The following is a 27,290-nucleotide window of genomic DNA, read 5'->3' as shown; positions in this document are numbered from 1 at the left end:
GTAAGAATTTGTTCAACTCTGAGCACGGCGGCTTCGCGGCGGCGGCCGAAAGCATCCAGGGCAAGGTCGCTGGGAGTGCCCAGCAGGGGAAGACGGGCAGAGGCACGACGAGGATGAAGCCGAGCGCGAGACTGGGACCAGGAAGTCAAGGGTGGTGAGAAGAGATCCACGCGAGCCGTGGCTTTGCGCGGGGCGCTAGCTCGCCCGAGTATGCCATTCTGATGCATGGCCGCAGCTCATGCGCTTTGCGAATGCCCATATGCGACCCTGGGCAATCGTTCAAAACCCTGCTTGCGATGCGCCTCTCTAGCTTCGTCCATAAGAAGCCTCCCACTGCCGCCACCCTCGCCCAGGCCCTACCCATCCTACCTACATACCCTCGATTACCTACTCTACCCTCCCTCACTACCACCTCAACATCCACTCCCCGTCTCCTCCCCACCACTGAGCATTCCCTTTAAAGGTGCCCTGTTGCCGCAGAGACACAAAAGCACGTACTCGCCCTCCGCCTCTTCAAATACCGCCTTCTCTGCCGCCAACCCCCATCCTCTCCACCACCATGGACGGAAAAGACTCGGTCGGTAGACGCATCTCGCTGCTCAACGACGAATCGGCCCCGGTTGCCGCCGCACATTCTCGCTCCCACTCAAACTCGCACTCCTTCTCGCACTCTCACCACTCTTCTCTCTCCCACGCCCGCCTGCCCTCGCTTGAGCCCGCCGCCTTTCGCTCGCGCACCTCGAGTTACGCTTCTTCGCCCTGTCTCTCTCCCCAGACGCCTCAACTCTTGCGTTCGGACTCGACAGACTCGGCCGCCATGACCAACACGCCGTCGCCCGTCACGCCAACTTATTCCTACGATGACGCCGGCCACTCTCCTCGCCATCAACCGGGGTCTTTGCCCTACTTTTCCCTCTCGCAACAAATGGCAGCACACTACGGCCCGCCCAAGGGCCAAATGCCCTTCATCCCTCCTCCCAACTCTTACGGCCAACACGTCTTTGTGAGACCGCCCGGAATTGAGCGCCAGCCCATGCCGCCGACCAACCCCAAGACCAAGAAGAACCAGTACCCGTGCCCGCTGGCCAAGCAATTCGCCTGCAACGACTATTTCACCACCTCTGGCCACGCTGCAAGACACGCGAAGAAGCACACGGGCAAGAAGGACGCCATCTGCCCTGACTGCAAAAAGGCTTTTACGCGCAAGGACAATATGGAACAGCACCGGCGCACCCACCAAAACGGCCGCAACGCCCGCAGCGCAGGCCCCAAGGACGCCGACGACGCGCGCAAGAAGATGAAACCAACGGCTACCCGGCCGAAGCCTTCCCCAATCCAGTCCTCTCAACCCCCAACAACTAGCCCCTCGCTGGTGGATCCTTCTCTGCCCGTCAGCCCCGCCTCGAGCTACAGCGTCGCTCCCTCGGATTCGTATCTCGTGTCGCCCTACGCCGACACGATGCCCAGTTACCCTGAGCCCGAGCGCTATCAACTCAACCCGTCGGTGGGATCTGACGACGCTCATCGCCTGCACGCTCTGGCATTCCTCGCATCCGGCGAAAAGCGCAAGTTTGAGGCGTAAATAATACCCACACGCTCTGCCCATATCCACGTTCCTTTTCTTCTTCGTTCAAGGGCGGCTTGTTGCCCGGCTGTCTCTTCCTTAGAGTTGATACCACTCTTCCTTTCTACCCTCGTCGGGACCAAGTGACCCAGAGGGCCTATTTCCTACCGTACTACCTCATCATTACTCCCCTTCCTTTGTACACTTTCCTTCCATACCTCACGAGATGCTTTTTTTCACTGTGCACGCAATAGACGCATGCCGTCATGGCTACGAAACGGAGCTACACGCGGCTGGGGCAAAACGGGGCGTTGAGTGTTCACCGGGATTTTCCTTGCTACATTTTTTTTCTACAAAGATACACCCACGGCATGGGATTGCTCTGCTTTTCGGGCTCCGGTGATGGGAGAGGAAAGACGGGGAGATGGGGATTGATGTTGTTTCCCTCGTCGCCTTCTCTGATCTGTTCCGGACAACAAGAATGGTTGGGACGAGGCGTTGCTGCCTAGACGCATGGGACACGGGAACCGGGAAATGGACTTATTTGCTTCCTTCTTTTCCAACTGGCTGGGTTTGGGTCTTTCCGAGGAACTTATGGTACCCCGACGACCGGATCTCAATTTTGTTTAAACCAAATGTTTCCATTCAGCGGGACTTGGGTGGAAATACTATTGCTTCTTGCTTCCTGTTCTTGCTCCTCCCTTCACAATACCTTTTCAGCGTGGCTGGGCTGGGTTTCGCCACCTGCTGGATACCTATCATCGTACAGATATTCGTATTGGATGGGGGCCGGCGGCGGTGCCGGTGCCGGTGCGCGGAGGCAGACGGACGGGACGCGAAAAGGAAAGAAAGTTGAATCAAATGCTCCACCAATCATCAATGTCTCATCACTCATGACCATGACTGCGCGCGACTCTCATTGAGCTGAGGGAGTACCTTGGATGCCTCGTCCCGCCACTCCACCCATTGATAGTCTCTTGACTCCCACCACGAGTCCACGACATTTTTTCGCAATGATGATGGTTGGCCTCTCGCTCTCAACGTCCCTCCCTTCCCTTCTTGGTTGCTGCACCTGGCTCTGACTCAGGACCCTACCTAGCTAGGTACCTGCGGTCCACGTCGCTCTCCCTTCGCGCGCAGCTCGGCTTTCGTCATAGCTGCGTCGAGTCGGCCTGCAGAACGACGGATCAACGGCGAAACCCTTGTGCGTTCAACCGGGGACCAGACCACCTCCCTGCAGCAGCGCAGCGCAACGAGGCCATGGTTGTTGGCGATGCGCGCGCATCCGCTAGTTGGCGACTGAGCGAACCTGCGCCGAAGTGTGTGTGGCTCATGAAAGTCATGACTGGCGCTGGCATTGAATGCGCTGCGCTGCGCCGCAGCGGTGCTCGAGGTGCATGCGGTGTTACATCACAGGTACAAAACCACCATCCATCTGCCTTCGCCTTACACATTTTTTGAAACCTCGCCATCTCAACGCACAATAGACTTGTTTCTCCATAAATCGCATATGTACCTACCCAGCGCTTCCAGCAGCACAAACCAATAACGTCGGCGACGCCGAAAAACTCTGCAGCCAGCAGCAACGAGCGTCGCGCAAAAAAATTTCCTCACAGTCACAGTACCTAGTGGCCGCAGAAGTTATTTTTACATTATTGCTCGTCCGCAATATACTCTCCAGTCTCCACGGACGCGACGGCGAGTCGGACGGGCCCTTTCCCTTTCATTCGCTACATAAAAATCGTCACTATGACGCGCACCTTTAATATATCTCGCCATGTGGGCTGGACCCTCTCTCTCTCTCGCTGTCGAGTCACGAACCGGAACGGAGACTTTTTTGTTGGACCCTCTCTTTTCTTCAAAACCCCTCTTTTCGCCTGAGGGACAAGTCTCGTGTGCCTGAGACGATGCTAAAAGACCCTGATGCACGCACTTATCCACATCGGCACTTGCCCCGAGTGGTTGGAGGGTGGAGCCGGACTGGACGGCCGCCCTCTCTCCGCCGTGCACTACTGCGCCTGCCTGGCTGGCTGCGCTGCTGGCTGCTGGCTGGCCTGTCTGCCAGGTACCATCGCCATCGCCCATCGGCACATTGCACCCACCGCACGCGGCTGCGAGCTAGCCAGTAGCTACCTAGGAAATGACCCTGATGAGCGTGGTGGTGGGTGGCTTCGGTAGCCTCTCTGCCGGGAGCCGGTAGGTAGGGTACGAGTAGGTACGAGTAGGTACGATAAGACGAGAGAGAGAAGGGCCAACAACAACAAAACAACGGACGGCAAAAAGACAGTATTTGCAATTGTCGAAAACGGTCGTGGCGCTGTGGCTGGCTGGCTGGCTGCAGGTAGGTAGGTGGCTGGACAAGCTCGCGCGCACGCGCACACACACATGGAGCTGGCGTGCTGGCTGGGCTGCCTGGCGTCCCAACGGTCCTCCATTGGGTCGGCAGTTGTATTTTGCAAATATTTGCTGCACTACCGGTAGATGTGGAGGTCGGTCAACAAAAGAAGAGCTTGGGACAACAAGATTAAAAATGGGGTTTTGGGGTCAAGACAATTGGATGTCAGCTCTTTTGCAGTACATACACTACCGTACGCAGGTACCTCGTGCGTTCGTTCACGCACACCGCAACAACGAGCGTCCATAGATTACGCAGATTGCCTAGGTACGTACCTCCGCTTCGACGCGGAGAGAGCCAGAGGACGGACGACGCGACAAAGGTCAACAAAAAACAGAGCTATGTACCAAATTCCCACTTTCCTCGCCCTCCTCTTTGCTAGCGCGATCGCGATCGGTCGCGGTTTTGAAGCATGGCTTCTTGCTAGCTGATGAGCTGAGCTTACCTAGGTACACCACAAAAAGGCAGGCAGGGTCCGGGGAGAAGGGCCACGCAGGATGGCATCGATGGCGTTGGATTAGCTCGTGGCTACTCGCAGGAGCCGAAAGCAGGCCCACAGGCAGCCCGGTGCGTGGCAGATGGACGCCGGCGCCGGATATAATGTACACCTTATGATACTGCGTGGTGGCGGGCAGGCAGACGGGCTAAACTCAACGATACTGTATCAAAGATGGATCAACAATAATGGGACGGTTGGAGGGATCATGATGCACGCCAGGGAGAGAGGGGGAGAGAGAGCAGCGCAACGCCAACAATAATGGCAAAATGGCATGAGGGAGGCGGAAAACAGAGGAGCCATTGGGTTGTGCAGAATCTGCAGAGCCACAGGGTTTTTTGTTGGTGGTGTCCGAAAGTCCACTGTAATCCGGTTCACATCCACCTCCGCATCGGAGGAGGTCCCTGGATTACTCTTTGACAAGACGAGAGGAGTAGGTGAGGTGGTGATCACCTTTGTCCTTCGCTTGCGCTTTATTGAATGATGACTTTGGTTGATGAGAGAGAACGAAGGTAAAAGGCGCGGAAGTTGCGTGCCGTTGAGTTGGAGATGTCTTGTTCTTGCGCAGCCGTTGGTGTTGACATCGACTGAACTTCAACCTCTTCCATGGAGCGCAACGATAGCGAGCGTTCTAAAAAAAATCAACGACGACAACGGCAATGAGTACTTCGTCTGAGACCGAGACGGCGAGATGATGGCGCCGGCAATTACAACATCAGCAAAACAACAACAGACTTGACGCGACGCGCCGTTTTCACGTCATGTGCGCCAACCCATCCTGCGCACCTCCATCAGCGTCCGGCAAAGCGCGGAGCGGCAGTCCCACAATGCCGTCCGGAGGAGGCAGCCCGGGCATGTTGACAATCTGAGGGGAGCGGCCCCCTGCATCAGCGCCAGGAACAGAGGGCTGCGCGCCACAGACATCATGGGCGTCCAAGTGTGAGGGAGAGTGGGGAGAAAGGGACTGGCACGGCGTCTAGGCCTTCAGGGCTTTCTCTCGGCTTTTTGCTGCTCTCTTCTCTCGCTAGCTCGCTTGCAAGATTGATGCGCCACACTTCACTTTTTTTTCTTCTTTCTGCGGGGCGCGGGCACTTTGTTGCACCAAAACAACACCAACTGTCTGTGCGCTAGTCCCTCTTTTTTTATTATTTCCCTGCCTATTGCTTCGCTACTCCAGGCGCGCATCGTCGATTCCATCTTTCTTTTGCCACCGCAACTCGTCGGAAAGAGGCGCATAGTTGTCACGCTGCCGGAGACAGGCACGCGCTCCAGTCGACCAATCAATTGCAGCAGCGAGACCGTTTGCAGACGGGCGGACGGGACCGGTCCCCGCGAGACCCTGGATATGGGATCCGTCGGCTTGCCCATGGGCGACGTCAAATGACAACCAACAACATCTGCTTCTTCTTCATCTTTGTTCCTGCATCGCTCTCAAACATGACGAAGATCAGGCCGACGCTTGAAATTACCCGAAGCAGATGCGCGCTCGCGAGAGATGAGCGACACTGAGTCGACAGACGGACGGCGAATTGAGTCGAATCGCGGACGTTCAAAAAGAGTCCAGGCCCTGCGGTGCTGCTTACCTCCGGAATGAAGGTCGAACGCGCGGCCGCAAATACCACAGGGAAAGCTTCAGTAGCTCACGAGGGTGAAAATATGGGGTTGCCCGTGTTGTTGTTGTTGTGGTTGGTTTGGCTGGAGATTGCCGCTTTTGCTGCCTGCGAGCCTGCCTGCTCGCGCGCCCTGCCAGCCCGTTTATCAGCATTGTGACGACATGGCAAGTCGTGGAATTCCATCGAGACGGGCATGCTTTTTGCGAGCTCAAGGTCGAGCTTTTGGCTCGCGATTCCTAAATCTCCTGAATCTCCCATGGACCCTGCAGATTGAAGAAGGGATGAGATGGAACAACCCAAGATGCCCGTCGGCCGCTTCTCCCGACTTCTCCTTTGGTCTCTCTGCCACGACCGGCGGCTTCGCCGAAGCAAACGAGGAGAAGATCAAGACTCAGATTTTCAGACTTGTGGAGTCGTGACGTGAAGTCGTCGATCCGACATAGAACATCTCGATCCCCAGACGCCTGCGTCCTGCACGCGCCTCAACGCATGCGCCACCTCCCAAGAGCGAGGAGGCTGTCCATCCAGCTCTGTCGTCATAGCTATACATGTGCGCTCTTCACCCCGGAATTCCGTTGCCGACACTTCACGTCGTCGAACAGCACACACACGAGAGACCTCGACTCACGTCGACCCAGAACTGCCGCCGTACGGTCCGACCGCAACTCTTATTCTCATTACTCGCTTCCTTCTAGGCTTGGAAAATGGCGACGATTCCCAAAAGTCAAGACTCTCGGCTCGGCGTCCAAAGCACACAATCGCGCCTTATCGACGACGTGTGGCAGGGAGCTCATCAATCTACCGGTACAACTTCACCCCGCGCGCCTCTGTCCATTGCAAGAGCCCGTGGCCCGGCCAGCAAGGAAACAGAGTGAGAAAAAGCCAAGTGCACCATTCGACCAGAGATTACGCCCGTACGCGAGCTCAGCGACGACCAATGGCAAAAGTGCCCGCCGAGCCAGTCGGCAGGGAGCGCGCAACGACAAATGATCATGCGTGTTTGCAGGCAGTCATAGAAGCGGCGTCTTATGCTGACAAAACGGTGGCAGCAGCAGTAGCAGCAGCAGCAGAAACAACACCATGTATGATTGCTGGTGGGTGTCGACTGCTTGCTTGCGTGCAACGCTGACGCTCCCTCGACGCTGCGCCGCAACGGCTGGCTGCCGCCTTGCCTGAGGTCCTCCTGGCACATGGAACACACGCCGCAGCCATCCATCCGTTTCCTCTGCGTGGTGCCCGACTGCATCAAGGCCATTGTTCGTGGCAGATTTGCTTGCCTCCCCGACGCAAGGGTTGCTGCGTGCTCGCGTCGACAATCGGCATCCAGTATCCTTTGCTCTCCCTGAGTTCGCCCCGCGTCCAGGCCTACAACGCATGGCTAGCAGCTGCATGGGAGCGGCCAGACCAGCGCGACACGGCGGCTGCATGCGCTGAGCACGCTGTCTCTATTGCACCACACGGCATGTACGCACGCGCGCCTCGAGTCCCAGCGCCGCGGGTTGCATCGGCCACCTCATTTCGTCATCGTCTGTCTCATTTCAGGGCCGCGCTGCCTGTCCTGCGGCAGCATTTTTGTGGCTTCCAATTGCTGCGAGGAGAATGGCGATTTGGGGAGACGCCTGCATTGTTCTAGCCGTGCTGTGCGCGGTGGGCTGTCTGGCTCATTTCCTCGCCCGCTTTGCCTTGCGCCCGCCGCTGCCGCCGGACCCTGTTTGTTCCAGCTATGCGCGTCGTACGGAGAGAGGGGCGCTCTCGCTGCACAACGTGGGGCGTCGGGCTGAGAACAAGTGGGTGGGTGGTGAGGGCGGACAAGACGGAGAGCGGAGGCAGGGTCTGCAGACCCTGTGACAAGAGACAAAGGGTCCTGTCCAGTCTTGTCTGGGGGCGGCGAGGGGCAAAGAGTGGAGCAGCTTTGCGCTGGCCTGTCATCCAACGCCTGACGACGCGGAGAAACAGTGGAGATGATGAGGGAGAGCGAGAGCGGTGCTGGCTGCGGTGCGGCGTGGCAGCGCTGGGATCATGTTCGAGGCCATCATCATCCAAGTTTTTTGGCAGGCGAGTCGCCAGGAACGTACTGCACACTCCGACCATCGCCTGCTCACCAGAGGCCTGTCCCTTTCACATGTCCATCGTCTGTCTGCATCTGCGCCTGTCAATCAGTCAATCCCGATGAATATGCGTTGCCTGCGGCGCGCAGATGGCGATCGAGCGGCTGGACGCGCCTCTATCCCACTCCATCCCATCCCCTGTCTCACTGGAGGGACCTTTTTCTATTCTGTCAGCCTGACAGCCATGCAGCCAAAAGAGACGGCAGATTGGCTCTGTACGATGCTCGCCCCCATCCATTCCATCCTGCCGCCCGCGCGCGCCCGCCTTGTGCCCTGCATTGATTGCGTTTCATTTCATCTTCGCCGCTCATTATCCATCGCATCGCATCCATCCGCCGCCCCAACCCCAATTCTTCCAGGCACACACCACACCACAAGCACACCACCAACACGCCGGCACGTCGTGTTTCCGTCCTCCGTCCCCCAGTCCGCGCCCCGTGTCTTGCTCTCTTTGTCAATGGTCTGATCAATTCCTTCTTTTGATGCGAGTACGCTTACTCGCTCCCTACGGCCAAGGTAGTGTGGCTGCATGTACCTTCTGTACCTGCCCGCGCGCCCTGTTTCTGTTTTCTGTCGGCTTCCATGTCGTTGCCGTTGACACTACTTCGTACCAGCCAGCCAGTAAGATCAGATGCCCCTTGGTACGCCCCGTAGTTGAGCCTGCGAGCAATCGCGATGGTCGAGGTTGAATGCCGCTGCCCTGCCGCTGCTGCATGTCGTGCTCTGCTCTTTTCATCTTGGCTCCCCCTCTTGCCCCCTCCCAATTCCTTCCTCCACCCCTCCGACATTATGTATAGTCAAGTCAAAGTAAGCCTGCGTGAAATCCCAAACATCTCGCTCCCTCCCGCTCTGCATCTCAAACGCCTGCGTCTGTGGTCCGCATCTACCATGTTGTCCCTACACCAATTCTACACTATTGAAAAGTAGGCACCCGCCATCGCACATCGCAATGCTTCTCATCCCTCGGACTCGGGACATTGACAATCCCGTGCTATACTTGTCGGCCGTGGCCCACAAGCAAAAAAGCAAAAAACCCCCCGATCTCAACAGGTCCAACCGTCGATGCACGGCCAATCAGAGCAGGGTGATCAAAGGCCGATCAGATTAGATAGCCGAACCCGACCATCCGAATTGAGCGAGTAGACCCCAGCGGCGCTAACGCATTTGTCAATCTCGCGTTTATGCAAACTCCACCGAACGACCGGACGGAGGTGACGGCGTTTAAGGCGTGCGAAATGTGACTGAGCAATGGAGCAACTGATGGGATTCAGAATTGACGACATACTTTGGCTGTGGCTGCTGATTTTTGGAGCGGAGATAGGGCGGGTCGGAGGTAATTGTTGGAGCTGAAAGCAACGTTTCCTGGTTGCGAAAAGCGGTATCAATTCTGGATGAGGTAAGTGTTGCAAGTTGCATGCTATGTACGGCAGCAAAAGGTGAGCTTCACGAACGCAAGCCGATGTCTTATTGGATGCTCCATGTTTTGGTAAGCCAGAAACACAGCACGTCGGCATAGTAGTGGATGATATTGTTTCTACCAAAAGTCGCCAAGTACATCACCAAGACCACCAAACCTCAACACCAAGAAACCAACACCACTAGTGCAACGTCGATTCCGCCATTTGATTGGCTGCACCGCCTACTTGACTGAGACAAGCTGCTCGGCTCGCGCCGCGCTGCACTACCGGCGAAGCTTGGTAATCGATTATTCGTGCTGCGGACCTGTGGTGTTGCGCTTACCGCGCTGCATCGCGCATATAAAGAGCAGAGCTGAAAATGAGGGCCGCTTCAGCTGAGAAGTGGAGAAGGCACATTCAAAGACACGGTGGGCCCCAGCAGAAGCATTGACGTCAGAAGAAAGCGCGAGAAGAGGAACGACAAAGGAACGTCAAGTCCGCATTGTCCTTCGATTGCATCACCAACACAACCACCATCAACCTGATAACATCACATCAACACACAACAACAACACCACCACCACCATGGCCACCAAGTACTCCAACGTCATCATCTTCGGGCCCACGGGCGACGTCGGCAGCCACGCCGCGCTCGAAGCCAGCGCCCGCGGCGCCAAAGTGTGGCTCGCGATGCGCAACACCAGCAAGGCAATCCCCGGCCTGACCTCCGACATTGAATCCGCAGGCGCCTTCGAGCGCATCCAAGCCGACCTGACGGACCCGGCCTCCATCACCGCGGCCGTCAAGCGCTCGGGCGCCAAAGCCGCCTACATCTACCTGGTCCACGGGCCGGGCGGCCTTTCACCCAGCCTCGCGGCCATGAAGGACGCGGGCGTCGAATACGTCGTCTTCCTCTCGTCCTTCAGCGTGCCGTACGGCGCCGACGCCGCCGGCATCCGCAGCATCCCCGCCGAGCGCTTCATCAGCAAGGCGCACGCCGACGTCGAGATCGCCCTCGAGGATTTGGGCTTGGCCCACGCGGCGCTCCGCCCGGCCTACTTTGCCAGCAATCCGTTCAAGACGCTGCTGGACAAGAGCAAGGTTCCGATCGAGGCCGACATCCGCAACGGCGACTACCTCGTCGATTGCATCGCGACCGACGACATTGGCCGCGTGGGCGGCGCGCTGCTGGTCGAGCGGCCGACGGCCAAGGAAGATGCGAACGGCAAGAGCGTGTTTTACCTGTGTGGCCCGAAGCTCATGAGCCAGGATCGCATGCTCGAGGTCATCCAGGAGGTTGCGGGCGTCGAAATCAAGGTGAATCACTTGGACCAGGACGAGTGGACGAAGCGCGCCGTGGCCAAGGGCATGCCGCCGCCTGTTGCCGCGTATCTGGCCAAGGCGTACGAAGTTGGGTTTACTGATGATCAGTACAATCAGGAGATGTATACGCAGGCGGTCAAGAATGTGGAGGAGGTGACCGGGAGGAAGCCCTTGTCTTTTGAGGAGTTCATCAAGTTGCATGAGAAGGAGTTGTTGGCTAAGGATGCTTGAGGGGCGTGAGGAATGGAGAGGAAAGAGGCCGGAGGCACCTTTTTGACTGAAACCAAGCAAGAGGTAGCATGACGACGAACGAAATCTCTACAAAATCTAACTTCTAGCAATGAAAAATATTCTGATGCTTTTTTAGCCCTCCGCTTCATGCGTCCACCTGTCTCGCTTCCTCGTGCCTGCCCTGCCTACTTCACACAGTCTGTTGATAAACAGCTTTCACCTGAGTCAAGGTCCCCCAGCCGATGCTGGTCGCAAAATAGCAAGCTGGCACATGGATCGGATAAGGAAAGGTAAGAAGCAACGGCGCAGACCTCAAGGAAAAAACTGATGAAAAGGGGGAAAAGGGTAGTGGAATTGCGAATCGAAAAGACTTGCGCGCCTTAGTCTCCTGCTGACAGCCATTTTGCCGAGAAGGTTTCTCTCCCGCAGATAGTCCAAAAGATCATTTGGGCATTTGATGTCCAATATAAGCAAGACCAAAGCCACTTGCCTTCTCTTACCCTCAAGCCGGTTTGTTGGAGCCACATAACCTCCTCGTACCTACCCCATTTGCTCCAAGTTGCGTCTCAGTCCGTTCTCCAAGTCTATGATAATTTTACCGATTTCTGGCGCACAGTCGTCTAGTTTTGATCCAGGCGCTTCCTGCCCCAGAATTCCCACCACAAAAGAGAATAGGTCGTCAGTGAGCTCGTCCAAATCTGTCAGGTTCATCCTCAAAGCATCAAACTGTGCAGTCGCAATGAGGAAATCCTTTCTCAGGTGGACGCAGGATCTGTACACTTCGTCTTTGGGACCAGTACCGCGTGACCAGCAGTCAAGCGCCTGCAGAAGTCTTTTCCCATTTTCAAAGACGCGGCCAACGTTTTCCTCGGCTTTCTTGCGACTCCTTTCAAGGACCGACGAGGGGAGCTTTGGCACGGAGGGCATTGGTTTGTTGCGTTCGATGATGAGCCCTAACTTCGACTTGACCTCGTGCTCCCAGACGGACTGTCCTGTTGGATCGGAATTTTGCTTCTGTTGTCCCTACTGACGGTCAGTTTTGCACTGCTACACTGCGTGATCCCGTGCTTGTGGCTACTGTTTCGACAGAAGTCATGGTTCGGGTTTCTCGCCCCTAGCCTGGCCTCGCTTCTACTATCACCGCACAGAGACCATAGAAAGGATTGTGATCCTCTTTTAGAGTGGCTGATGGCTGAAATGTACCTGTTGAATGGTGTATGACTCCCTATCCCCTCTTTTCCTTGCACCACGAATTCCTGACTCTTCTCGAGCTCTTTCTGTGTGAGTGATAGGATGAATAATCGGGGCTGGCTGTAGAATTTTGTTGCATTCTATAGGCTCAGATGGCTGCACAGTGCTTATAGGCAGGCCTGCGGCAGAAGCTTCCGCAACCACCTTGTCCAAGAGGCGCCTACGCAGAACCTCCATATCGGATTCTGAGGTGGGAGGACCTGACGTCGGAGGTCGGAGAATACGATAGGGATTGGTATATGCGCAGAATAGTGCGTGAGGCACTGAGAGGAATGCTTCCTCGGATATTACTGCAAAGTGGCTTCGAAAGTGATCTTCCCAGTAGCCGGTCAGGGGGAATTTGTCTGAAAGAGCATTCAAGCTCCGAAGCCCCGCGTATTGGAAACCGATAGCTTTGTAGTAGCTAAGGCATGTGTATGCCAAAGACTTTTCTGCGGCCTTATCTTTGAAGAAAGGTGCAAGGTTGGCTGGAAGACGATCCGATTCGAGGTAATTTTTGATCGAGGAATGCGCCAGACCGAGACATCTTGTCTTTGTGTAAACACCGTCGATGCGGACTTCTTCGTCACGAGGTATTACCCAACCAGAACAATATAGGATCAAGTCGTTTGGGTCAGTCATCCTCATCCTATTGTCAAATGGAATTTCTTTCCGGGGATTGACCAGGACAGCATCGGCAAGCTCTTTGATTGTCATGAGCCTACGAGACGATACCAGGAACTGCAAAATCGTGACAGTGTAAGGTTTGTGACGAGGCGAAATTCGTTTGAGCATGCGCGCGTAAACGCCGTCCAGAGTGCGAGGTAGTTGGGAAAGAGTGTCTTCAAGCGAGTCCACATCAAAACAGCCGGCAATGTCGTCAAGGCAACATGAGGCTAGCCGAAACCTGGAAAGCGTCAATACTCTTGAGTCCCTGACAAGATTCATTATCTCAACTCACATTCCATCAGCCTTCTCCACCACTTGCTGCTCAATTGAATGAGACTCTTGCCATCTTCTCAGATTCGGGGTCCCTTCAACTCTTGCGTGGACATAATTTTGAATATCCTCGTCAATTGCTCTACTGTTCATCGGAACAACGAACTTTTCTCCCTGTAGCTGGCGCACAACTACGTTGGTATCCTCCTCGTAGGTGCTAGTCGCGAGAACATGAGCTTTTGTTTCGCCTGAATCGATCAACCCTTTGATCCAGGAAAGAAGGCTGTATTTCGTGGAGCTTTCTTCGGTCTTCGTCTTGCATTCATTGAGGGCGTCAAGGATGATGAAGAGTCCATCGATTGCTCTAGTCATTTGCTGGAAAACCATGCAAAGACTATCAATGTTGGGTTGTCGAATTCCTGCTTGGCAAGACGAGAAAAGCATCTCCAGAGGCTCCCGTGAGTCTTCTCTAAGCACGTAAAGCTGAAGTATGAGCGAGCGTATCATCTTTTCTGTGGATTGCTTCGCAGCATCCCTGAAGTCAAAGAAAAAACACAGGACGGTGTGAGATGATGGGGGTCCGTGGCTTGCTTTTTTCGTCGCGCTGGAATTTTGCAACTCTTGAATGACTGCGGAAGTCAAGACAGTTTTGCCGGATCCAGTGACACCATGGAGCCACAAGAAGGAATTGCTTTCCTTTTTCCAGTTTCCGTAAACTTTGCTTTTCAGGAACCAGCGACCAGACTGTGGGAGATGTCTTTGTCCAATTGCCTCGTTGAAGTTGATTGACCAATCTGGAGCAGAGAGCCAATCGCGGATCATTTCCCACCGACCTTTGTCGTTCAAATCTTTGATACGATCCCCTATTTCGTGGCTACGGTCTTGAAGGGTTTTGATATCCTGAGAGACTCAGATCCTGTCAGTGGGCATTCAAAAAAACGAGTGGGGCTCACTTACCTTCGGACAAAGTTTCATTCACTGGCTTCTGCTCTTCCACCGCCGTAGGCCTGATTCTGGAAAGTAAGGCTTTGGCATAGGCAGCTGCAGCCATCGATGCGTAACCCTGCCAGACCTTGTTTTTGTGTGAATCCGAATAGTCACAGATGCCGCGGATGATCAAGCAAGGGAAATGATTCATCAGACCGGCTGCTTCCATTTCAAAGCAGAGGACGTTTCTCTCTCTCGCAAGCTTGTCTCTTATGGTGGCATCTTTCATCAACTGATTCGCCGACGCAATGACTCCGTAATGCACCACTGGATCGTCATCGCGACTTGTACGGTCTGGTCTTGATACCAAATTTTCGTCATCGGTACCACAAGTTTCGGCACAGTCGGCGCTGCTTCCAGAGCGGTGTGTATATTCGGCCCTGTATAGGTGGTCCGTGGTCAAGTCCGGTCTCTGAAAGTCTTGTCGCAGTCGACGCTTTTTTTCAAGAATGGCGTCAATGTCTTCATCCAATGAGTTTCCATCTGCCCTGTATCTTGATCGAAGACCAGCAACCGCGGCTCGCAATAGTGTCGGGGGCTGATTGAGAAATCTGGTGTTCTGGAACTCTTGGTCTTGCACAGTCTTCCCAAAGTCATACTGAAACACACCACCGCCTCTTCCATCAGACTGAGAGCTCACAACAATGTCGCCCAGTCGAATGTCATGTTCTGGGGTGGGTGCACCACCCCCAATGCCCACCATCAAGCCAATCCTGACATTGACAAAAGTGTGCAGTAGATCCCTTGCTACTTCTGCAGCGGTAGTAAGACCATACGCTCCGTCAGGAAGAACAGCAATGACGACATTATGATGTTTGATTTTCCCCAGTGTGTAGTCATTATTGTCGTTTGGTGAAACATGCAATGGTCCGTCATGTTCCTCATCGAGGAATTGTCGAGCCGCGGTATACTCGGTGTGGACGGCACATATCCAGCCGACAGTGTAGATTTTTGGATCCGACATGGAAGCACCGCAGAATAGCAGCTCGACGTGTGTAAGGGACTTAGGTGTTTGGTTTGGAGTCCAGGCGGGATGATCGTCTCCGTGTCGGTTGAGGCGAGCAAACTAGAAAGGCAGGCTGGGGCGAGGCTGAGGTGTGTACCGCCCGAAATAAATATCTTCTGGGCCTAAAGCTCTGAGCGGTTCCGTTCGCGTGACAATAATAACTTAAGGGCGAAGCGAAGGCTCAGCTGCAGAAAGTTCTGATCCCAAACTAGAGCCAATACTTCATCTTGTGGCTGCAGCCGCACGCAGGTCACCACATTGGGTGCTGGATGAGGGGCTGACCAGTTCTCGTTTTAAGAGAAAGGGTTGTGACACGAGGAAAGAGGCTGGAGAGGCGCAGCTGCGGCTTTGAAATTTCGCGACTTTCGCTTGAAGCTTCACCGATGGGGCGTTTCTGGGCGAGAAAGTAAGACCTGGAGCGTAATTCATAAGCCAGTTGAAAGCGAGAAAACATGGGAGCCGCGCCTACAAACACAATGTGCTTTGCGGATCTGACCACGTCCCTGAAAAAAGGAAGTTGCCGGTGGGGGCCAGCCTTGTGCGCTCTGCCACCTTTCACTGCCTTGTCATCGTACAAAGGGGATGTATGGCCTGCTTGATTAAACCAAAGATCGTTTTTGTGCTGAAGCCGCCGCACTCGGAGCCGATGATAGTGTAGGGTATGATCATGATCCGGTCTTGAGGGCGAATCGCGTGTAGCCAAGGCTTCAGAAGCGTCTCCTGACAGGCGCCGGTGCCTTGTTGGCCGTCTTAAGTCACCGACAAGGCTCAGAAAGGAATACCAGTCGAGTGTTGTTGCTTGTTCCGCGCTTTGGATTTGGGCATGAGGGACGTATAGCTGAAGGCTCCGGCTGTCAAAAATCCATTAAACAAAAGTGCAGTGCAGGGGGCAAGCTGATGACTTACCAAACTCGGATACCCTCAAAGAGCATCGACAGACCAGCTTCGACTCAGCAGCATCAACTAGCGCTTGGACATGCGGCAAAGAGCGGAGGCATCGACTTTTGGCATCGAACGTTGGCGATGACGAGCGGCATTCACGTGCGGCGCGACATCTCAGCAGGCTTCGTCCGAAGGCGCACACCCTGCAGCGCCTCACCATGCGGCATCATGCGCTTCGGCTTAGGGCAACTCTGCAGGGCGGCGGTGCTTCGTCTAGGCGGCTCCGTCTTGCGGGATTGACTTGGCTCTCGTCGTTGCGGAATGTCTTTGCGTTGTCGTCGATGCGGCCATCGTCTTTGCGGCGGTCTCTGCGGGTCGTCTTTGAAGCTTCGTCTCGGCGGCTGCGTGGTGCGTCTCGGCGGATGCGTCGGGGATGTTCTGCTTTAGGTGAGGAGAGGTGGAGTTCAGGTGAGGTGTCCGCTTTGCAAGTCGCGGCGCTGGAGGAAGTCGCCATCGCTGCGTCCTTCCCATTTCGGCGAGCGCTCTGGCCGCGACTCCCTCTACACCATGCTGGCTCGACCCAACAGTTTTTCTCGCGACATTAGCTCTCTGTACACTGCGAGGGAACCAACTCTCCCGGGAGTCTACTTTTCTCTTGGTCAAAGACTTGTTCTCCGCAAACGAGGTGTTCTCCGGGAAAGTGGCTATTTTGCTGAACGATGCTTTTCAGTCACTCAGCCCTGCCTACTTGAACAAAAGTCTGCTTGCAGCTGGTGCTTGCGATGTCTGAAATCATATTCCAGACTCCAAATTAGGTAGCTGTCGGAGAACTGGCCTTTGAACACAGCAATCTTGATTCACGATGGTCTTCAAGATGAAGGCGTTTGGTCAATCGTCACACAGGCTGCCATTTTTGCCCGGAGGGCAGTGCAGTCGAGGAGTCTTCATTCTGGGATAGATGAGCTGCTTTGAAAATAAGGGAAGGTATCTCACGGCCAGAGATTAAAGAAAATAGGAAAGAAGCACAAGCTTTTTGTTCGCGTTGCCCACTCCTTACCCGAGCAACCATATGACCAGACCCAGCAGCTCAAGGAAGGCCTCGCCCAGAATTTACCGCATTGGCAAGCTGCGATGTGTTTGGGCGATTCTCTGCACACCGCGGCGTCAGCACTCGTTCCCCCTACTCCACCAATCACATAAAGGCTTTCTACTCACCTGCGTATCTCTCGTAACTATCCAAATACAGCTCATCCGTACTCATGGTCGCCTGTACGCTCTCATGCCGCTCAACCGCATCCACCAGCTTGCCCCAGCGGCTGCCCGGCTCGGGCTCCGGCCACCCGCGATACGGCTTCAAGACGCGGTTGAGGCGGACGATCCACGGTGCGAACTGGATGTCGACGTAGGAGATGTCACTGCCGAGGAAGAAGGGCCCGACGGGGTCGGCTGCGTCGACTAGCTTGCTGATCTGGTCTTTGAGCTCGGCCGCGTGCTCGATTTGCTTGGCCGTGTCTTGCTCTTGCAGGAAGCGATAGAAGACGGGTATGATGTGGCGGTTGACCTGTTGGCTCTGTTTAGCTGGAGTGGCAAAGTCTGAGGCTGGATTCGTACATGATCACTCCAAAGCCGACAGTACGCCCGAGCCTTTGGGTCTGGAGGCATCAGGGCTTTGCCAACATGGAGATCTTCCAGCTGTTGTGTATTAGCTCGTTGCTCTCCTGCGTCCCGGCGGTCAACTCACGTATTCCATCAACACGGTGCTTTCGTAGCAACCCCAGTCCCCGTGGCGAAGCGCGGGGACTAGCCCACGCGGATTCACCTCGAGCAGAGACTGCGGTTTTTTGTACGGATCCACCTCGATGTATTGGTACGGGATCTTTTTGTACTCCAATGAAATCCACACACGTTGGACAAATGGACTGGCAGAGACTCGTTAGCCGGCCAGCGTACGCAGAGAGGTGCAGATGCCCTGCACGACGTACCAGAAGCAACTTCCAAACAACTTGAGCTCGTCGTTGGTCGAGTGTCTTTTGACCGTGGCCAAAGCCTTGCCAGTGGCTTTGGTGTGGTAACTTTTCTTGTCATCTTGCTTTGTTTGGGACTGTTGTTGATCTTTTGCATCAGCCATTGTACTGAAGCGGTGAAGATGTGCTTTCGATAGACTGGAATGGGAAAGCGAGACTGCTTGGCGATGAAAGCAGAGGGTTCTGTGCTTCAGTCTGGTGGTGGGCAAGTGTGGATATCTAGGTGCTGAAAACACTCTGCAAGACAGAAAAAGACAGCGGGATTGTTTGATCATGAGAGCGATGTCGATTGAAGTTGGAAATAATGACGGGATCTCTGGAAGTTGAAAGTACGATGACGCAATAAGCAGTAGCGTTCACGTGAGCAAAAAGCGGCGCAGGCAAGACATTTGGTGCAATGCTGATAGGGTGAAAATGCATGGAGATGGAAATGATGGGAATCTGTACCTCTTGCGGTTTTCGTTTCGATTTCTCGTTCTTCTGCACCCACCGCACCACACTATTCTTCTTGATCCTGTCGCTATCTTGAAGACTGTGCCGATGTGGACCAGGATTTCCATCGACCTTGCCATTGGCTCCGTTGCCATTCACACGCTGTATAGTAAATATCTTGCCTTGGAAAGGCGAAAGACTCATCCTGGCTGAAAATGGCCACTGCTGGTTCTGTTGACCAGGGCCAACAGGGCCAAGATCAACAGAATCGAGGCTAGTAGAGGACGCAAGATTTGAGACCTGCTCAGTCAAATTGCCCACTGAATCTGGAGTTGCAGCTCCGGGCTCGTATTCAGTAATCTTGACCTTGACATCGCAGAGATCGCGCTCACGCGCGACGCGTTTGCGTTTCTTCTTGTTGGGATCATCCGACTTGGGAGTTCCCGGTGGACGTCCTTTGAGACGGCAGTCCCAGTAGTGCGAGACGAATGGCTTTCGCTTGTATCGCTGCGTCGAGCGATGCGAATAGACATTGTCAACATGCGGCCAGTAGGTCTTGAATCTGATAGGAAGATGAGGTTAGGCATGGCTGAATGGATTTTGCCAACATACTGGTCTTCGGTCATGACAATTGTCTCATCAAGGTAGAAAAGCCTGTCGCGCCATGCTGCGAGGCCAGGTGGGTTGGGTACAGGGTTGGGGTGATTGTCATCTTTGGCAGCATTGGCATCAGCTTCGTCCCCAGCGGTAGGCCCTGGCTCCTGAATCTGCACATGTTCAGAGGCTTGCGGTCTCGCAAAATTTCCCAAGCCAAAAGGTTGGCTCTGTGCTGGACCAAAACCGAATTGAGTTACATTTGGCGCTGTTGGCAGGAAACTTTGCTGTTGCAAATTTGAAATGGTGTCCAAATGAGACGACGGACGGCCATGTTGGTCGACGTATGCGCCCGGTTGCCGAAGAGAGCGAGAAGGGTCAGACACTTGGCTGAGAAAGCCTTGCTGTAATAATGAGGTTTGGTCAGCAGGATGCAAGCCAAACGCTCCGGCGGCTGCTGCAAGTGCCTGAACGGATCCAAGGGCTTGGTCTTCTTGGGTGTGGTGAAAATGATGCAGTATCGCCGGCTGCAGCGAACGGAGAGAAGGCGGTGACTGCTGCCCTGGATGAATGGAATCCATCATCGGAATTTCTGCCGCTGCTTTAATGCTTCAGCTCGCTCACGGCATTGTCACGATCTCTTTTGCCGCAACAACGTTTGACCGAGACAGTTTCGGGGCTAGCAAAGTGGTGCCAGGTGTCCCCGCATTTTGATGAGCCTCATAGGCAATGACTTTTCTTCAGCCAAGCATGCCGGATGAGCTGGCATTTGCACATGCAGTGTTTGAACCAATGGAGCAAGACATCAATTTTCTTATTCTTCATTGATTGCATGTTGTTTTTTCACTAGTTGGATCTGATGACTTTTTTCCCAGTCGTGTCCCGCGACGCCATCGCTTTCAAGTGGCATCGTCCGGGTATAAGCAATTGCCCTCCTTCAACTCCAGCATGTCTCATCAGCTAGCCTTTTTCAAGGCGTTTCATTGACTGAATTACGACTTGGCAGCACCAGCCTTGATGAGGAGGATGTCTCCGTCCTCAACGACGTAGTCCTTGCCCTTGGTCATAATCTTACCCTGGGCCTTGACGGTTGCTTCGTCACCCAACTCCTTGAGGATGTTGAAGTTGTAAACAACGGCCTGAATGAAGGTCTTTTCAAAGTCTGTCGATCGTTAGAAACAAGCCGATCTAGGTTGCACATCATTACTTACCACCGTGAATGACACCGGCAGCCTGAGGGGCCTTGGTGCCGTTGCGGATGGTCCATTGCCTGACCTCGTCGGTACCGGTGGTGAAGAACGAGCCCAAGTTCAACGCCTTACGCATGGTGACGATGGTCTTGGGCAGAGCAGACGTAGCACCAATGTTCTTGCACTCCTCGTCAACCTCCGCCTGGGTCTCGAAACGAGAGAGACGCTCTTCGAGGCAGATGGAGATGGGAATGATGGGGTCACCAGTGGCGTGCTCCTTGACCCACTCGGCAATCTTGGGAAGGTGCTTGTTCTTCTTGCGAATGTAGTCCCTCTCGCTCAAGTTGACGAGGTAGACGACGGGCTTGGCGGTAAGAAGGAAGAGGGTGTTGATTGTCTCAACCTGAAGCTTGCATTAGCATTGTACAAGACTTGGAAGCTTTGGTGTCGCAAATGGAGCAGGTGAATAGCTAAATCAGACGGGACGTCTTCTCACAAAGACCTCGAAGCGTTGTTTTTAGGTGAGGCTTTCGAAGAGCTGGGATTATATCGGGCAGAGCCCTTGTTCATCATAAGAGCAAAGGAAGAGAAGTGAAAAATTCGTAGTGACTTACCTCCTTGGGGGACCAGGTGCCCTTGCGGACATCCTTGCCAGACTTGAGGAGCTCAAGGACCTTCTCAACAGTCGTCTGTTCTTCCTTGAGCTTCTTCATCTCCAAGGACTGACCACCTCTCCGGGTCTGCTTCACGTAGCCCTCGTGAGCCTTCTCGACAAACTCAATGTCCTTGATGCGCAGCTCCTCGCTGATGATGTCCAAGTCACGGACGGGGTCGACATCACCCTCGACGTGAATGATCTCGGCATCATCGAAGCATCGGACGACCTGGAAGATGGCGTCGACGGCGCGAATGTGCGACAAGAAGGCGTTACCCAGACCGGCACCGGTCGAAGCACCACGGGTCAGACCAGCAATGTCGTAGATGGTCAAGTGGGCGGGAACCTCGGACTTGGGCTTGTAGTGGTTGCACAACCAGTCGAAGCGCTCGTCGGGGACAATGACGCGAGACTCTTCGGGCTCGATGGTGGCATAGGGAAAGTTGGCGGGGTTACCAAGGTGGCATTTGGTAATGGCCTGGAAGAGCGTAGACTTGCCGACGTTGGCAAGGCCGACCTAAATCACTGTCAGGGTAAGAACTTTGAGCAGCAACGCGGGGGTGAGGCTGCCTACATACGATGCCGGACTTGAGGTTGTTGCCGGGCCTGCCCAGCAGCACCTTTTGCTCGGGTTGCGCCTTCTTGGGGGGCATCTTTTTCTTCTTGCTGCTTGCGTAGGAGCGGGAGAAGGTGAAGACGAAGCAGTGGACGCGGGGTGGAGATGAGCCGGCCTTGTTGAGAGCGACCCGCGATAGATTGGGTATCAAGGAATTGAAGAGGTGGTTGGGGGTGGATGGAGGAATCTTGCCCGAAGGACGCTGGAGACGACTACCAAAAGTCTCTCCAAAGATGAAGCAGATGAGTGATGGATGAGGAGGAAAAGGTTGATGATGAGGGAGAATGGCCAGCAGGGCGTTGGTGGGGTGCAGTGTGCAAAATTCGTCCTCCGAAGCTATTCCTCCGCTCCGGCGACGGTCCAACGTCATCGCCGGGCTTGCATTGGCATCACGTGTATCTGCCCTGAATAACCACCAAGGACTTCCCCGGTCCCAGTGAGCGCTAGCCAATGCCATGAACAGCCTTAACCTAACCCGGCGCCTTGCCTGAGATTCTCACCTATCCTTTCACCCAACAACAAACAGCTTCAACGCGCCTACGCCGACATCTTCTCGTCTCCATGCGGCTGCTGGCCATCGCTGCATCGTCCGCCTAAATCTCTGGTCGTGCGCCGCGTCCCCACCGAAAGAACCGCCGACTGCTACTCCAACGGCCATGTCCCAGTCGAAACCCAAGTCGTCGCGCAAGTCGGGCGCTTCGCACCGCTCCACGTTGTCTGTCCAAAAGACGGAAATCAGAATCAACGTCTACGACCTCCTTCCCGTGAGCAGCTTTCAGTGGTAACACGCGCCGTTGATCAATCTACGAGCATCAATGCGTTGCGTTAGCCTTTCCTATTTCAGAAGAACGATCGACTAACTGCTGTTACAGCCTGGCAAGTTCTCTTCTGTCCTGTGGACCTTGGGCAGCGGGCTGCTACACTCTGGCGTGGTCATCAAAGACAAAGAGTACGCATACGGCGGTCATGACCGCCGTGCTACCACAGGAGTCTATTGGACAAGGTCGGCGCTAATGTGCTGTCTTTCCCATCTAAAACGCAATTGACTTTGCTCTAGGCCGCGTATGGAGCCGCCAGGCGGAACCTTCAGAACTGAAGTGCTGCAAGGCTTCTCATTCTTGTCCGAGGAGGAATTGACAGCCGTCATCAAAGATGTTAGTTCAACAACCAGCCCTTTGAACAGATGGCTAACCTTCTCAATAGGCCTCTGAAAAATTCCAAGGTACAGCTTACAACCTGCTCACATTCAACTGCAACCACTTTACTTCATATCTTTGCGAGGCCTTGACAGCAAGCCCTGCGCCTGGCTGGCTCAATCGTGCTGCCGCAATCGGCGTAGCTCTTCCGTGTGTCGTACCGCGCGAATGGATTGCCCCGCCAGACCACGACACAGCCGACGGCGAGCTCGTGGATGATGACGAACAAGACGAACGCGCAGCCATGTTGCGCGGAAGTCAATCGTCGAGCTGTCGAAGTAGCACTTTGCACCTAGCGACCAGTGAGTCACAGGAGCCCCGCGGCTACTACACCGACCGCGAGACCAGCCAGGACAGGTCCCGGACCCGGAGCAACACGCCTGGGAGTCGGCGCTCATTGGCATCGGAATCATGGACCGGATCAGAGAGGATGCTCGCCAATGGAAGAGACACCAGTGGTCGCCAAATGCCCCCCAGCGAAATGGCACCAGTGCCGAGCAAGGGCCTCTGATCTTATTGATCGTCCTCCCAAAAATGATCTGGATCCCACAAAGCTCCCCGCAATGCCTTCCGGGCTCGGGGAGCTGTATCTTTGTTCTGCTTGTTCCTATTTCCTCACTGGAGCACCTTCAATCTTAGGCAATGGTGCATGCGGCATGCCTGTGGATTATTTTTGCGGATACCTCGGAGCACATTTATACAGCTTCAACATACATGTCGACTATGGTGGTCTGTACATGAGCAATGATGGATATGATAGATACGGCGTCGAGCGCGTTGGACATGTGAAGCATTTGCATGTTAGCTTCTAGAAGACGTGCTACAGTGGACAGGAAGTCTGGCGTTGAGGTTTTGTATTTAGTCTTCAAGCGGACCACTTGTGTCATGACATATGGCTTTTTACCCTCTGAATCTTGCGATTATCCGCATCGCGATTGCTCCCATCAGCATTGATCCTTTACCACGTCCGCCCATGGTCATCCTCCTACTCCGAACCCCAGCCTCACGAGACTTTCAACCCAATCTCCTAGGCTTCTTGCTCCTGGTACCTCCAAACTTCAACTTGGTAGCGTCCGAGACCTTGACAATCTTCGACCGAATGCTCATTCCCTCACTGCCCATGATGACCTTTCTGACCGCCTCCCTGCCGTCTCCAAAGCCCCGAAAGACGACCTCGAGCTGGCGCAGGTCCTGGTGGAGGCCTCTTTCCTGAATCTGGGTGAGCACCCAGGCGCCGAGCTGGTACGCCGCGTCGAAAGAGCTGCGGTGGTGTTTCCGGAAACCCAAGTTGCCTGCAGAGACGCTGATGATGGGGTTGCGGTCCGGCTTCGTGAGCGTGATGTGCGTGTTGTGCTTGGAGCACACGACGTGCAGGTGGTGTGGCTCGGGCGCTGTCTCTTGCCCAAACATGGTCCTCTGGAGCCCTTTTTGATTGAATTGACCCCCGACGACTTTGCCCATGTAGTTGGCGGTTTCGTGCGCAGGTTTTGAAGGTATGGCCTTGGCGAGGTTGGCGATGGCCTCACTGAACTGAGGATCATGGTCCATTTTGGATTGGAGTATGCGCGCTGTCGTGGAGAGGGACTTGTGGCTGTAGACGGAAGCGGAGACGGGCGACGCGAATGCAATTGAAGTTCGACATATCGAGGAAGCCGGTCGTATCAGGTAGCTGGCGGCCCGCAGGCCTTGTCGTGTAGATTGCATGGTGTGAGGTATTGGTGGCAGAAGGGCATCTCGAACGGGTCGCATGCGACTGGTCCAGGAAGTCTTCGGCAGATTTTCGGAATTTAGTTTTCTGCTTCACCTCCGGTTCGGCCTTTGCGACGAGGTCATCCAACTTGACGCCGCCCAACAAATTCCTACTTTTTTCGTTCCTCCCGCAGCTCCGCTTTCTTTCACATCTCTCTGGTCACTGCACTCGTCGTAGCGCTTCTAGAATGAAAGCGTTCGTCGGCAGCGCCGTTGGCGCGCGAGTTGGAGGGTTTGCCCGCGGTTCACTGCCGGCTTCATCACAGATTTCCGCCTACAGTCGGGCTGCGTGTCGTCGACAGTTATCCTCTGCAGTCCTCGCATCGCAGCGTACCAGCTTGCCCCGTCAATCCTCATCCGCATCTTCGATACCCTTTCTCCGAACCCATCTCGAGCCACAAGACATCCTCCTACGATCATCTGCTCTCTACGCAAGACACTTCCACGCAGGCTCTTCTCTGAGCCAGGAACAAAAAACCAAGGAGTCGGCACCATCATCTGAAGAGGGTGCCAAGGCTGAAGAACCAAGGGAGGACAAGAAAGAGAGCTCGGAGGGCGGCGAGAAAAAGGCTGAGGGAGAAGGCGAGGGAGAAGGCGAGGGCGAAGAGGCAAAAAACAAAAAGAAGGAGGAAGCTCCTCCTCCACCTCCGCCTCACGGTGACAAGACACCGTGGCAAGTCTTTGCGGAAACCCTCAAGACCGAGTTCAAGGCCTCGAAGGAGTGGAACGAGTCAACAAAGCAACTGGCCGCCGGCGTCGAAGACTTTACCCAGAACGAGAATGTCAAGCGTGCGCGGTCAGCCTACTCCAAGGCTACCGAGACTGCATCCAGCACGACTGCCAAGGTTCTGAAGACCACAGGATCTGCCATTGGACAGAGTGCGGCGTGGACTTGGGACACTGCCCCCGTGAGGGTAATCAGGAAGGGCGCAACAGTCACCGGCAAGGGTCTGGAGAAGATCACCAGACCTGTGCGGGAGACTGAGGCGTACAAGAACGTGAAGGATGTGATTGATGACGGAAGCTCTTCAAAATATGGCGGATGGGTGGAGAAGGAGGAGAGACGGAAGAAGAGGGAGGAGCGAGAGCGGAAGAGCGGAAAGCCTAGGGTGACGGAGAAGATGGAGGAAGACCCCAAGTACGTACATCCTTGGTTCTCGTCAATGTTGAGACCATCAAACTAACCCGACAACAGCGCTGGCACCAACGTCACTCTCCACAAGGACGCCGCCTGGAAGCAGTCCTGGGCCGACTTCCGTGAAAACAGCCGTCTCATGCAATCCGTCTTCGCCATGAAGTCCACCTACCGCGAGTCCGAGAATCCTCTGATCAGCACCGCCCGCTCCATTTCCGACAGCATCGCTGGCTTCTTTGCCGAAAACGAGACTGCCATGGTCATCAAGAAGTTCAAGGAAATGGACCCAACGTTCCAGCTCGAACCCTTCCTGACCGAGATGCGCGAGTACATTTTGCCCGAAGTCTTGGATGCTTACGTCAAGGGCGACGTTGAGGTGCTGAAGCTCTGGTTGAGTGCTGCTCAGTACCAGGTTTACGCTGCCCTCATGCAGCAGTACACTACGGCTGGCATGAAGTCGGACGGCCGCATCCTCGACATTCGCAATGTGGAAATCTTGAATGCGCGCCTCCTGGACCCGGGTGAGATTCCCGTCTTCATCGTCACCTGCAGGACCCAAGAAGTCCACACCTTTAAGAACGCCAAGACTGGCCAGCTCGCCGCTGGCATGGAGGACAAGGTCCAACAAGTCACTTACGCCATTGGTGTCACGAGGATCCCGGAGGACGTCAACAACCCCGAGACTCGTGGCTGGCGGTTGATTGAACTCCAGAAGAGTGCCAGGGAGTACATCTAAACTCTCGGAGTAACTCTACATGTCTACCAAATCTTTCAACGTGGGTCAGAGGCGATGACATTTGCCGACCCTTCTCTTCTTCTCTGCTCAAATTCAAACTTCGGGCGCTTTTCGATGCTTCCTAGACAAGTGGCATCCTCTTTGCAACGACTGGGCATTTCCGGCGTACGAAGCAAAAAAGTCGCGTGTACCATATACCAAGCGCCCCTTCATCTTTTTCTGCCGCGGTATAGATGTGTGGACGGATCTCATTTTCAAACGTTATGATGGCGCAGAGGAAAAGCGCTCAAACTCACACACCCCACTCATGTGCAGTATCAACTGGTTAGTTGGATCTCTGGGATTTTTCGGTGGCAGTCGCCGGGGCCGGGGCTGGGGCTGGGAGGACTTGGTCTGTGTCCAACAACTGGAAGGCACTTTGACGAAAATAATTGTCATGAAAGGATACGCTTTCGTTGAAGCTCACTTCTCCATGCTTTGTGTACCTGGGTACAAATGTGCGAGCATTCCGTCGGCCGGTTCTGTGTTCGATACTTATACCGTCCCCTCGAAGCGTCCACATCAAGCGAGTGAGGGGAAGAAGAAATCAGTTGCACTTCAGACCGAACACAGGTGCGGAGGACGAATGCTGGTTTGACCGTTCTCTGTCTTTGTATGCAGGCACGTTTAGTGCTACTCAATTCCCATTGAGTCGTCGCAGTAAAAAATTCTAAAAAGATGCTTTTCACGTCCGACCTCGGGACCCTGAATGACGTGCACAACGCGGGGCCCCGATAAGATCGGCGGCATCTC

General features: G+C 54.7%; 9 protein-coding genes across 9 annotated transcripts; 4 read left to right on the top strand and 5 right to left on the bottom strand.

The window, feature by feature from the left end:
- Positions 1–559: 559 nt before the first annotated feature.
- On the top strand, positions 560–1,582 carry BKA78DRAFT_351607 (uncharacterized protein; the record flags this gene model as incomplete). Its single annotated transcript, XM_066891204.1, has 1 exon — positions 560–1,582. The coding sequence occupies one exon, from the start codon at positions 560–562 to the stop codon at positions 1,580–1,582; it is 1,023 nt and encodes a 340-aa protein (XP_066745005.1).
- A 5,136-nt stretch (positions 1,583–6,718) lies between these two features.
- BKA78DRAFT_110059 (uncharacterized protein) lies at positions 6,719–7,495 on the bottom strand. Its single transcript, XM_066882243.1, has one exon. It carries the CDS (start codon positions 7,321–7,323, stop codon positions 6,862–6,864), a length of 462 nt encoding a protein of 153 aa, XP_066745004.1. The 5' UTR covers positions 7,324–7,495; the 3' UTR covers positions 6,719–6,861.
- Positions 7,496–9,963: 2,468 nt separating this feature from the next.
- Positions 9,964–11,420, top strand: BKA78DRAFT_109957 (uncharacterized protein). The gene has a single exon (XM_066882240.1). The coding sequence runs from the start codon at positions 10,159–10,161 to the stop codon at positions 11,125–11,127; it is 969 nt and encodes a 322-aa protein (XP_066745003.1). The 5' UTR covers positions 9,964–10,158; the 3' UTR covers positions 11,128–11,420.
- A 247-nt stretch (positions 11,421–11,667) lies between these two features.
- On the bottom strand, positions 11,668–15,442 carry BKA78DRAFT_342551 (uncharacterized protein; the record flags this gene model as incomplete). Its single annotated transcript, XM_066890396.1, has 4 exons — positions 14,254–15,442; positions 13,319–14,204; positions 12,331–13,264; positions 11,668–12,150 (listed from the first exon to the last, which is right to left on the bottom strand). Exons 1-4 carry the CDS (start codon positions 15,245–15,247, stop codon positions 11,668–11,670), a joined length of 3,297 nt encoding a protein of 1,098 aa, XP_066745002.1. The 5' UTR covers positions 15,248–15,442.
- A 1,816-nt stretch (positions 15,443–17,258) lies between these two features.
- On the bottom strand, positions 17,259–19,802 carry BKA78DRAFT_294311 (uncharacterized protein; the record flags this gene model as incomplete). Its single annotated transcript, XM_066886324.1, has 7 exons — positions 17,259–17,320; positions 17,387–17,741; positions 17,783–17,863; positions 17,913–18,090; positions 18,154–18,390; positions 18,452–19,189; positions 19,240–19,802. The coding sequence occupies 7 exons, from the start codon at positions 19,800–19,802 to the stop codon at positions 17,259–17,261; spliced, it is 2,214 nt and encodes a 737-aa protein (XP_066745001.1).
- Positions 19,803–19,889: 87 nt separating this feature from the next.
- BKA78DRAFT_265134 (P-loop containing nucleoside triphosphate hydrolase protein) lies at positions 19,890–22,006 on the bottom strand. The gene is made up of 4 exons (XM_066885453.1): positions 21,645–22,006; positions 21,026–21,583; positions 20,433–20,814; positions 19,890–20,383 (listed from the first exon to the last, which is right to left on the bottom strand). Exons 1-4 carry the CDS (start codon positions 21,717–21,719, stop codon positions 20,214–20,216), a joined length of 1,185 nt encoding a protein of 394 aa, XP_066745000.1. The 5' UTR covers positions 21,720–22,006; the 3' UTR covers positions 19,890–20,213.
- Positions 22,007–22,062: 56 nt separating this feature from the next.
- Positions 22,063–23,389, top strand: BKA78DRAFT_280539 (PPPDE putative peptidase domain-containing protein; the record flags this gene model as incomplete). The annotated part of the gene is made up of 5 exons (XM_066885616.1): positions 22,063–22,446; positions 22,555–22,685; positions 22,740–22,836; positions 22,886–23,142; positions 23,227–23,389. Exons 1-5 carry the CDS (start codon positions 22,339–22,341, stop codon positions 23,387–23,389), a joined length of 756 nt encoding a protein of 251 aa, XP_066744999.1. The 5' UTR covers positions 22,063–22,338.
- Positions 23,390–23,892: 503 nt separating this feature from the next.
- BKA78DRAFT_249886 (mitochondrial 37S ribosomal protein uS11m) lies at positions 23,893–24,288 on the bottom strand (the record flags this gene model as incomplete). Its single annotated transcript, XM_066884512.1, has 1 exon — positions 23,893–24,288. The coding sequence occupies one exon, from the start codon at positions 24,286–24,288 to the stop codon at positions 23,893–23,895; it is 396 nt and encodes a 131-aa protein (XP_066744998.1).
- A 527-nt stretch (positions 24,289–24,815) lies between these two features.
- On the top strand, positions 24,816–26,498 carry BKA78DRAFT_294308 (uncharacterized protein; the record flags this gene model as incomplete). The annotated part of the gene is made up of 2 exons (XM_066886323.1): positions 24,816–25,765; positions 25,823–26,498. 2 exons carry the CDS (start codon positions 24,816–24,818, stop codon positions 26,496–26,498), a joined length of 1,626 nt encoding a protein of 541 aa, XP_066744997.1.
- Between the last annotated feature and the right edge of the window lie 792 nt (positions 26,499–27,290).

The sequence above is a fragment of the Phyllosticta capitalensis genome (assembly GCF_038381095.1).
Source record: "Phyllosticta capitalensis strain CBS 128856 chromosome Unknown BKA78scaffold_4, whole genome shotgun sequence".
In the NCBI taxonomy this organism is placed as follows: domain Eukaryota; kingdom Fungi; phylum Ascomycota; class Dothideomycetes; order Botryosphaeriales; family Phyllostictaceae; genus Phyllosticta; species Phyllosticta capitalensis.
Note: the sequence above shows the minus strand (reverse complement) of the source record. Positions and strands in the feature narration are given on the sequence as shown.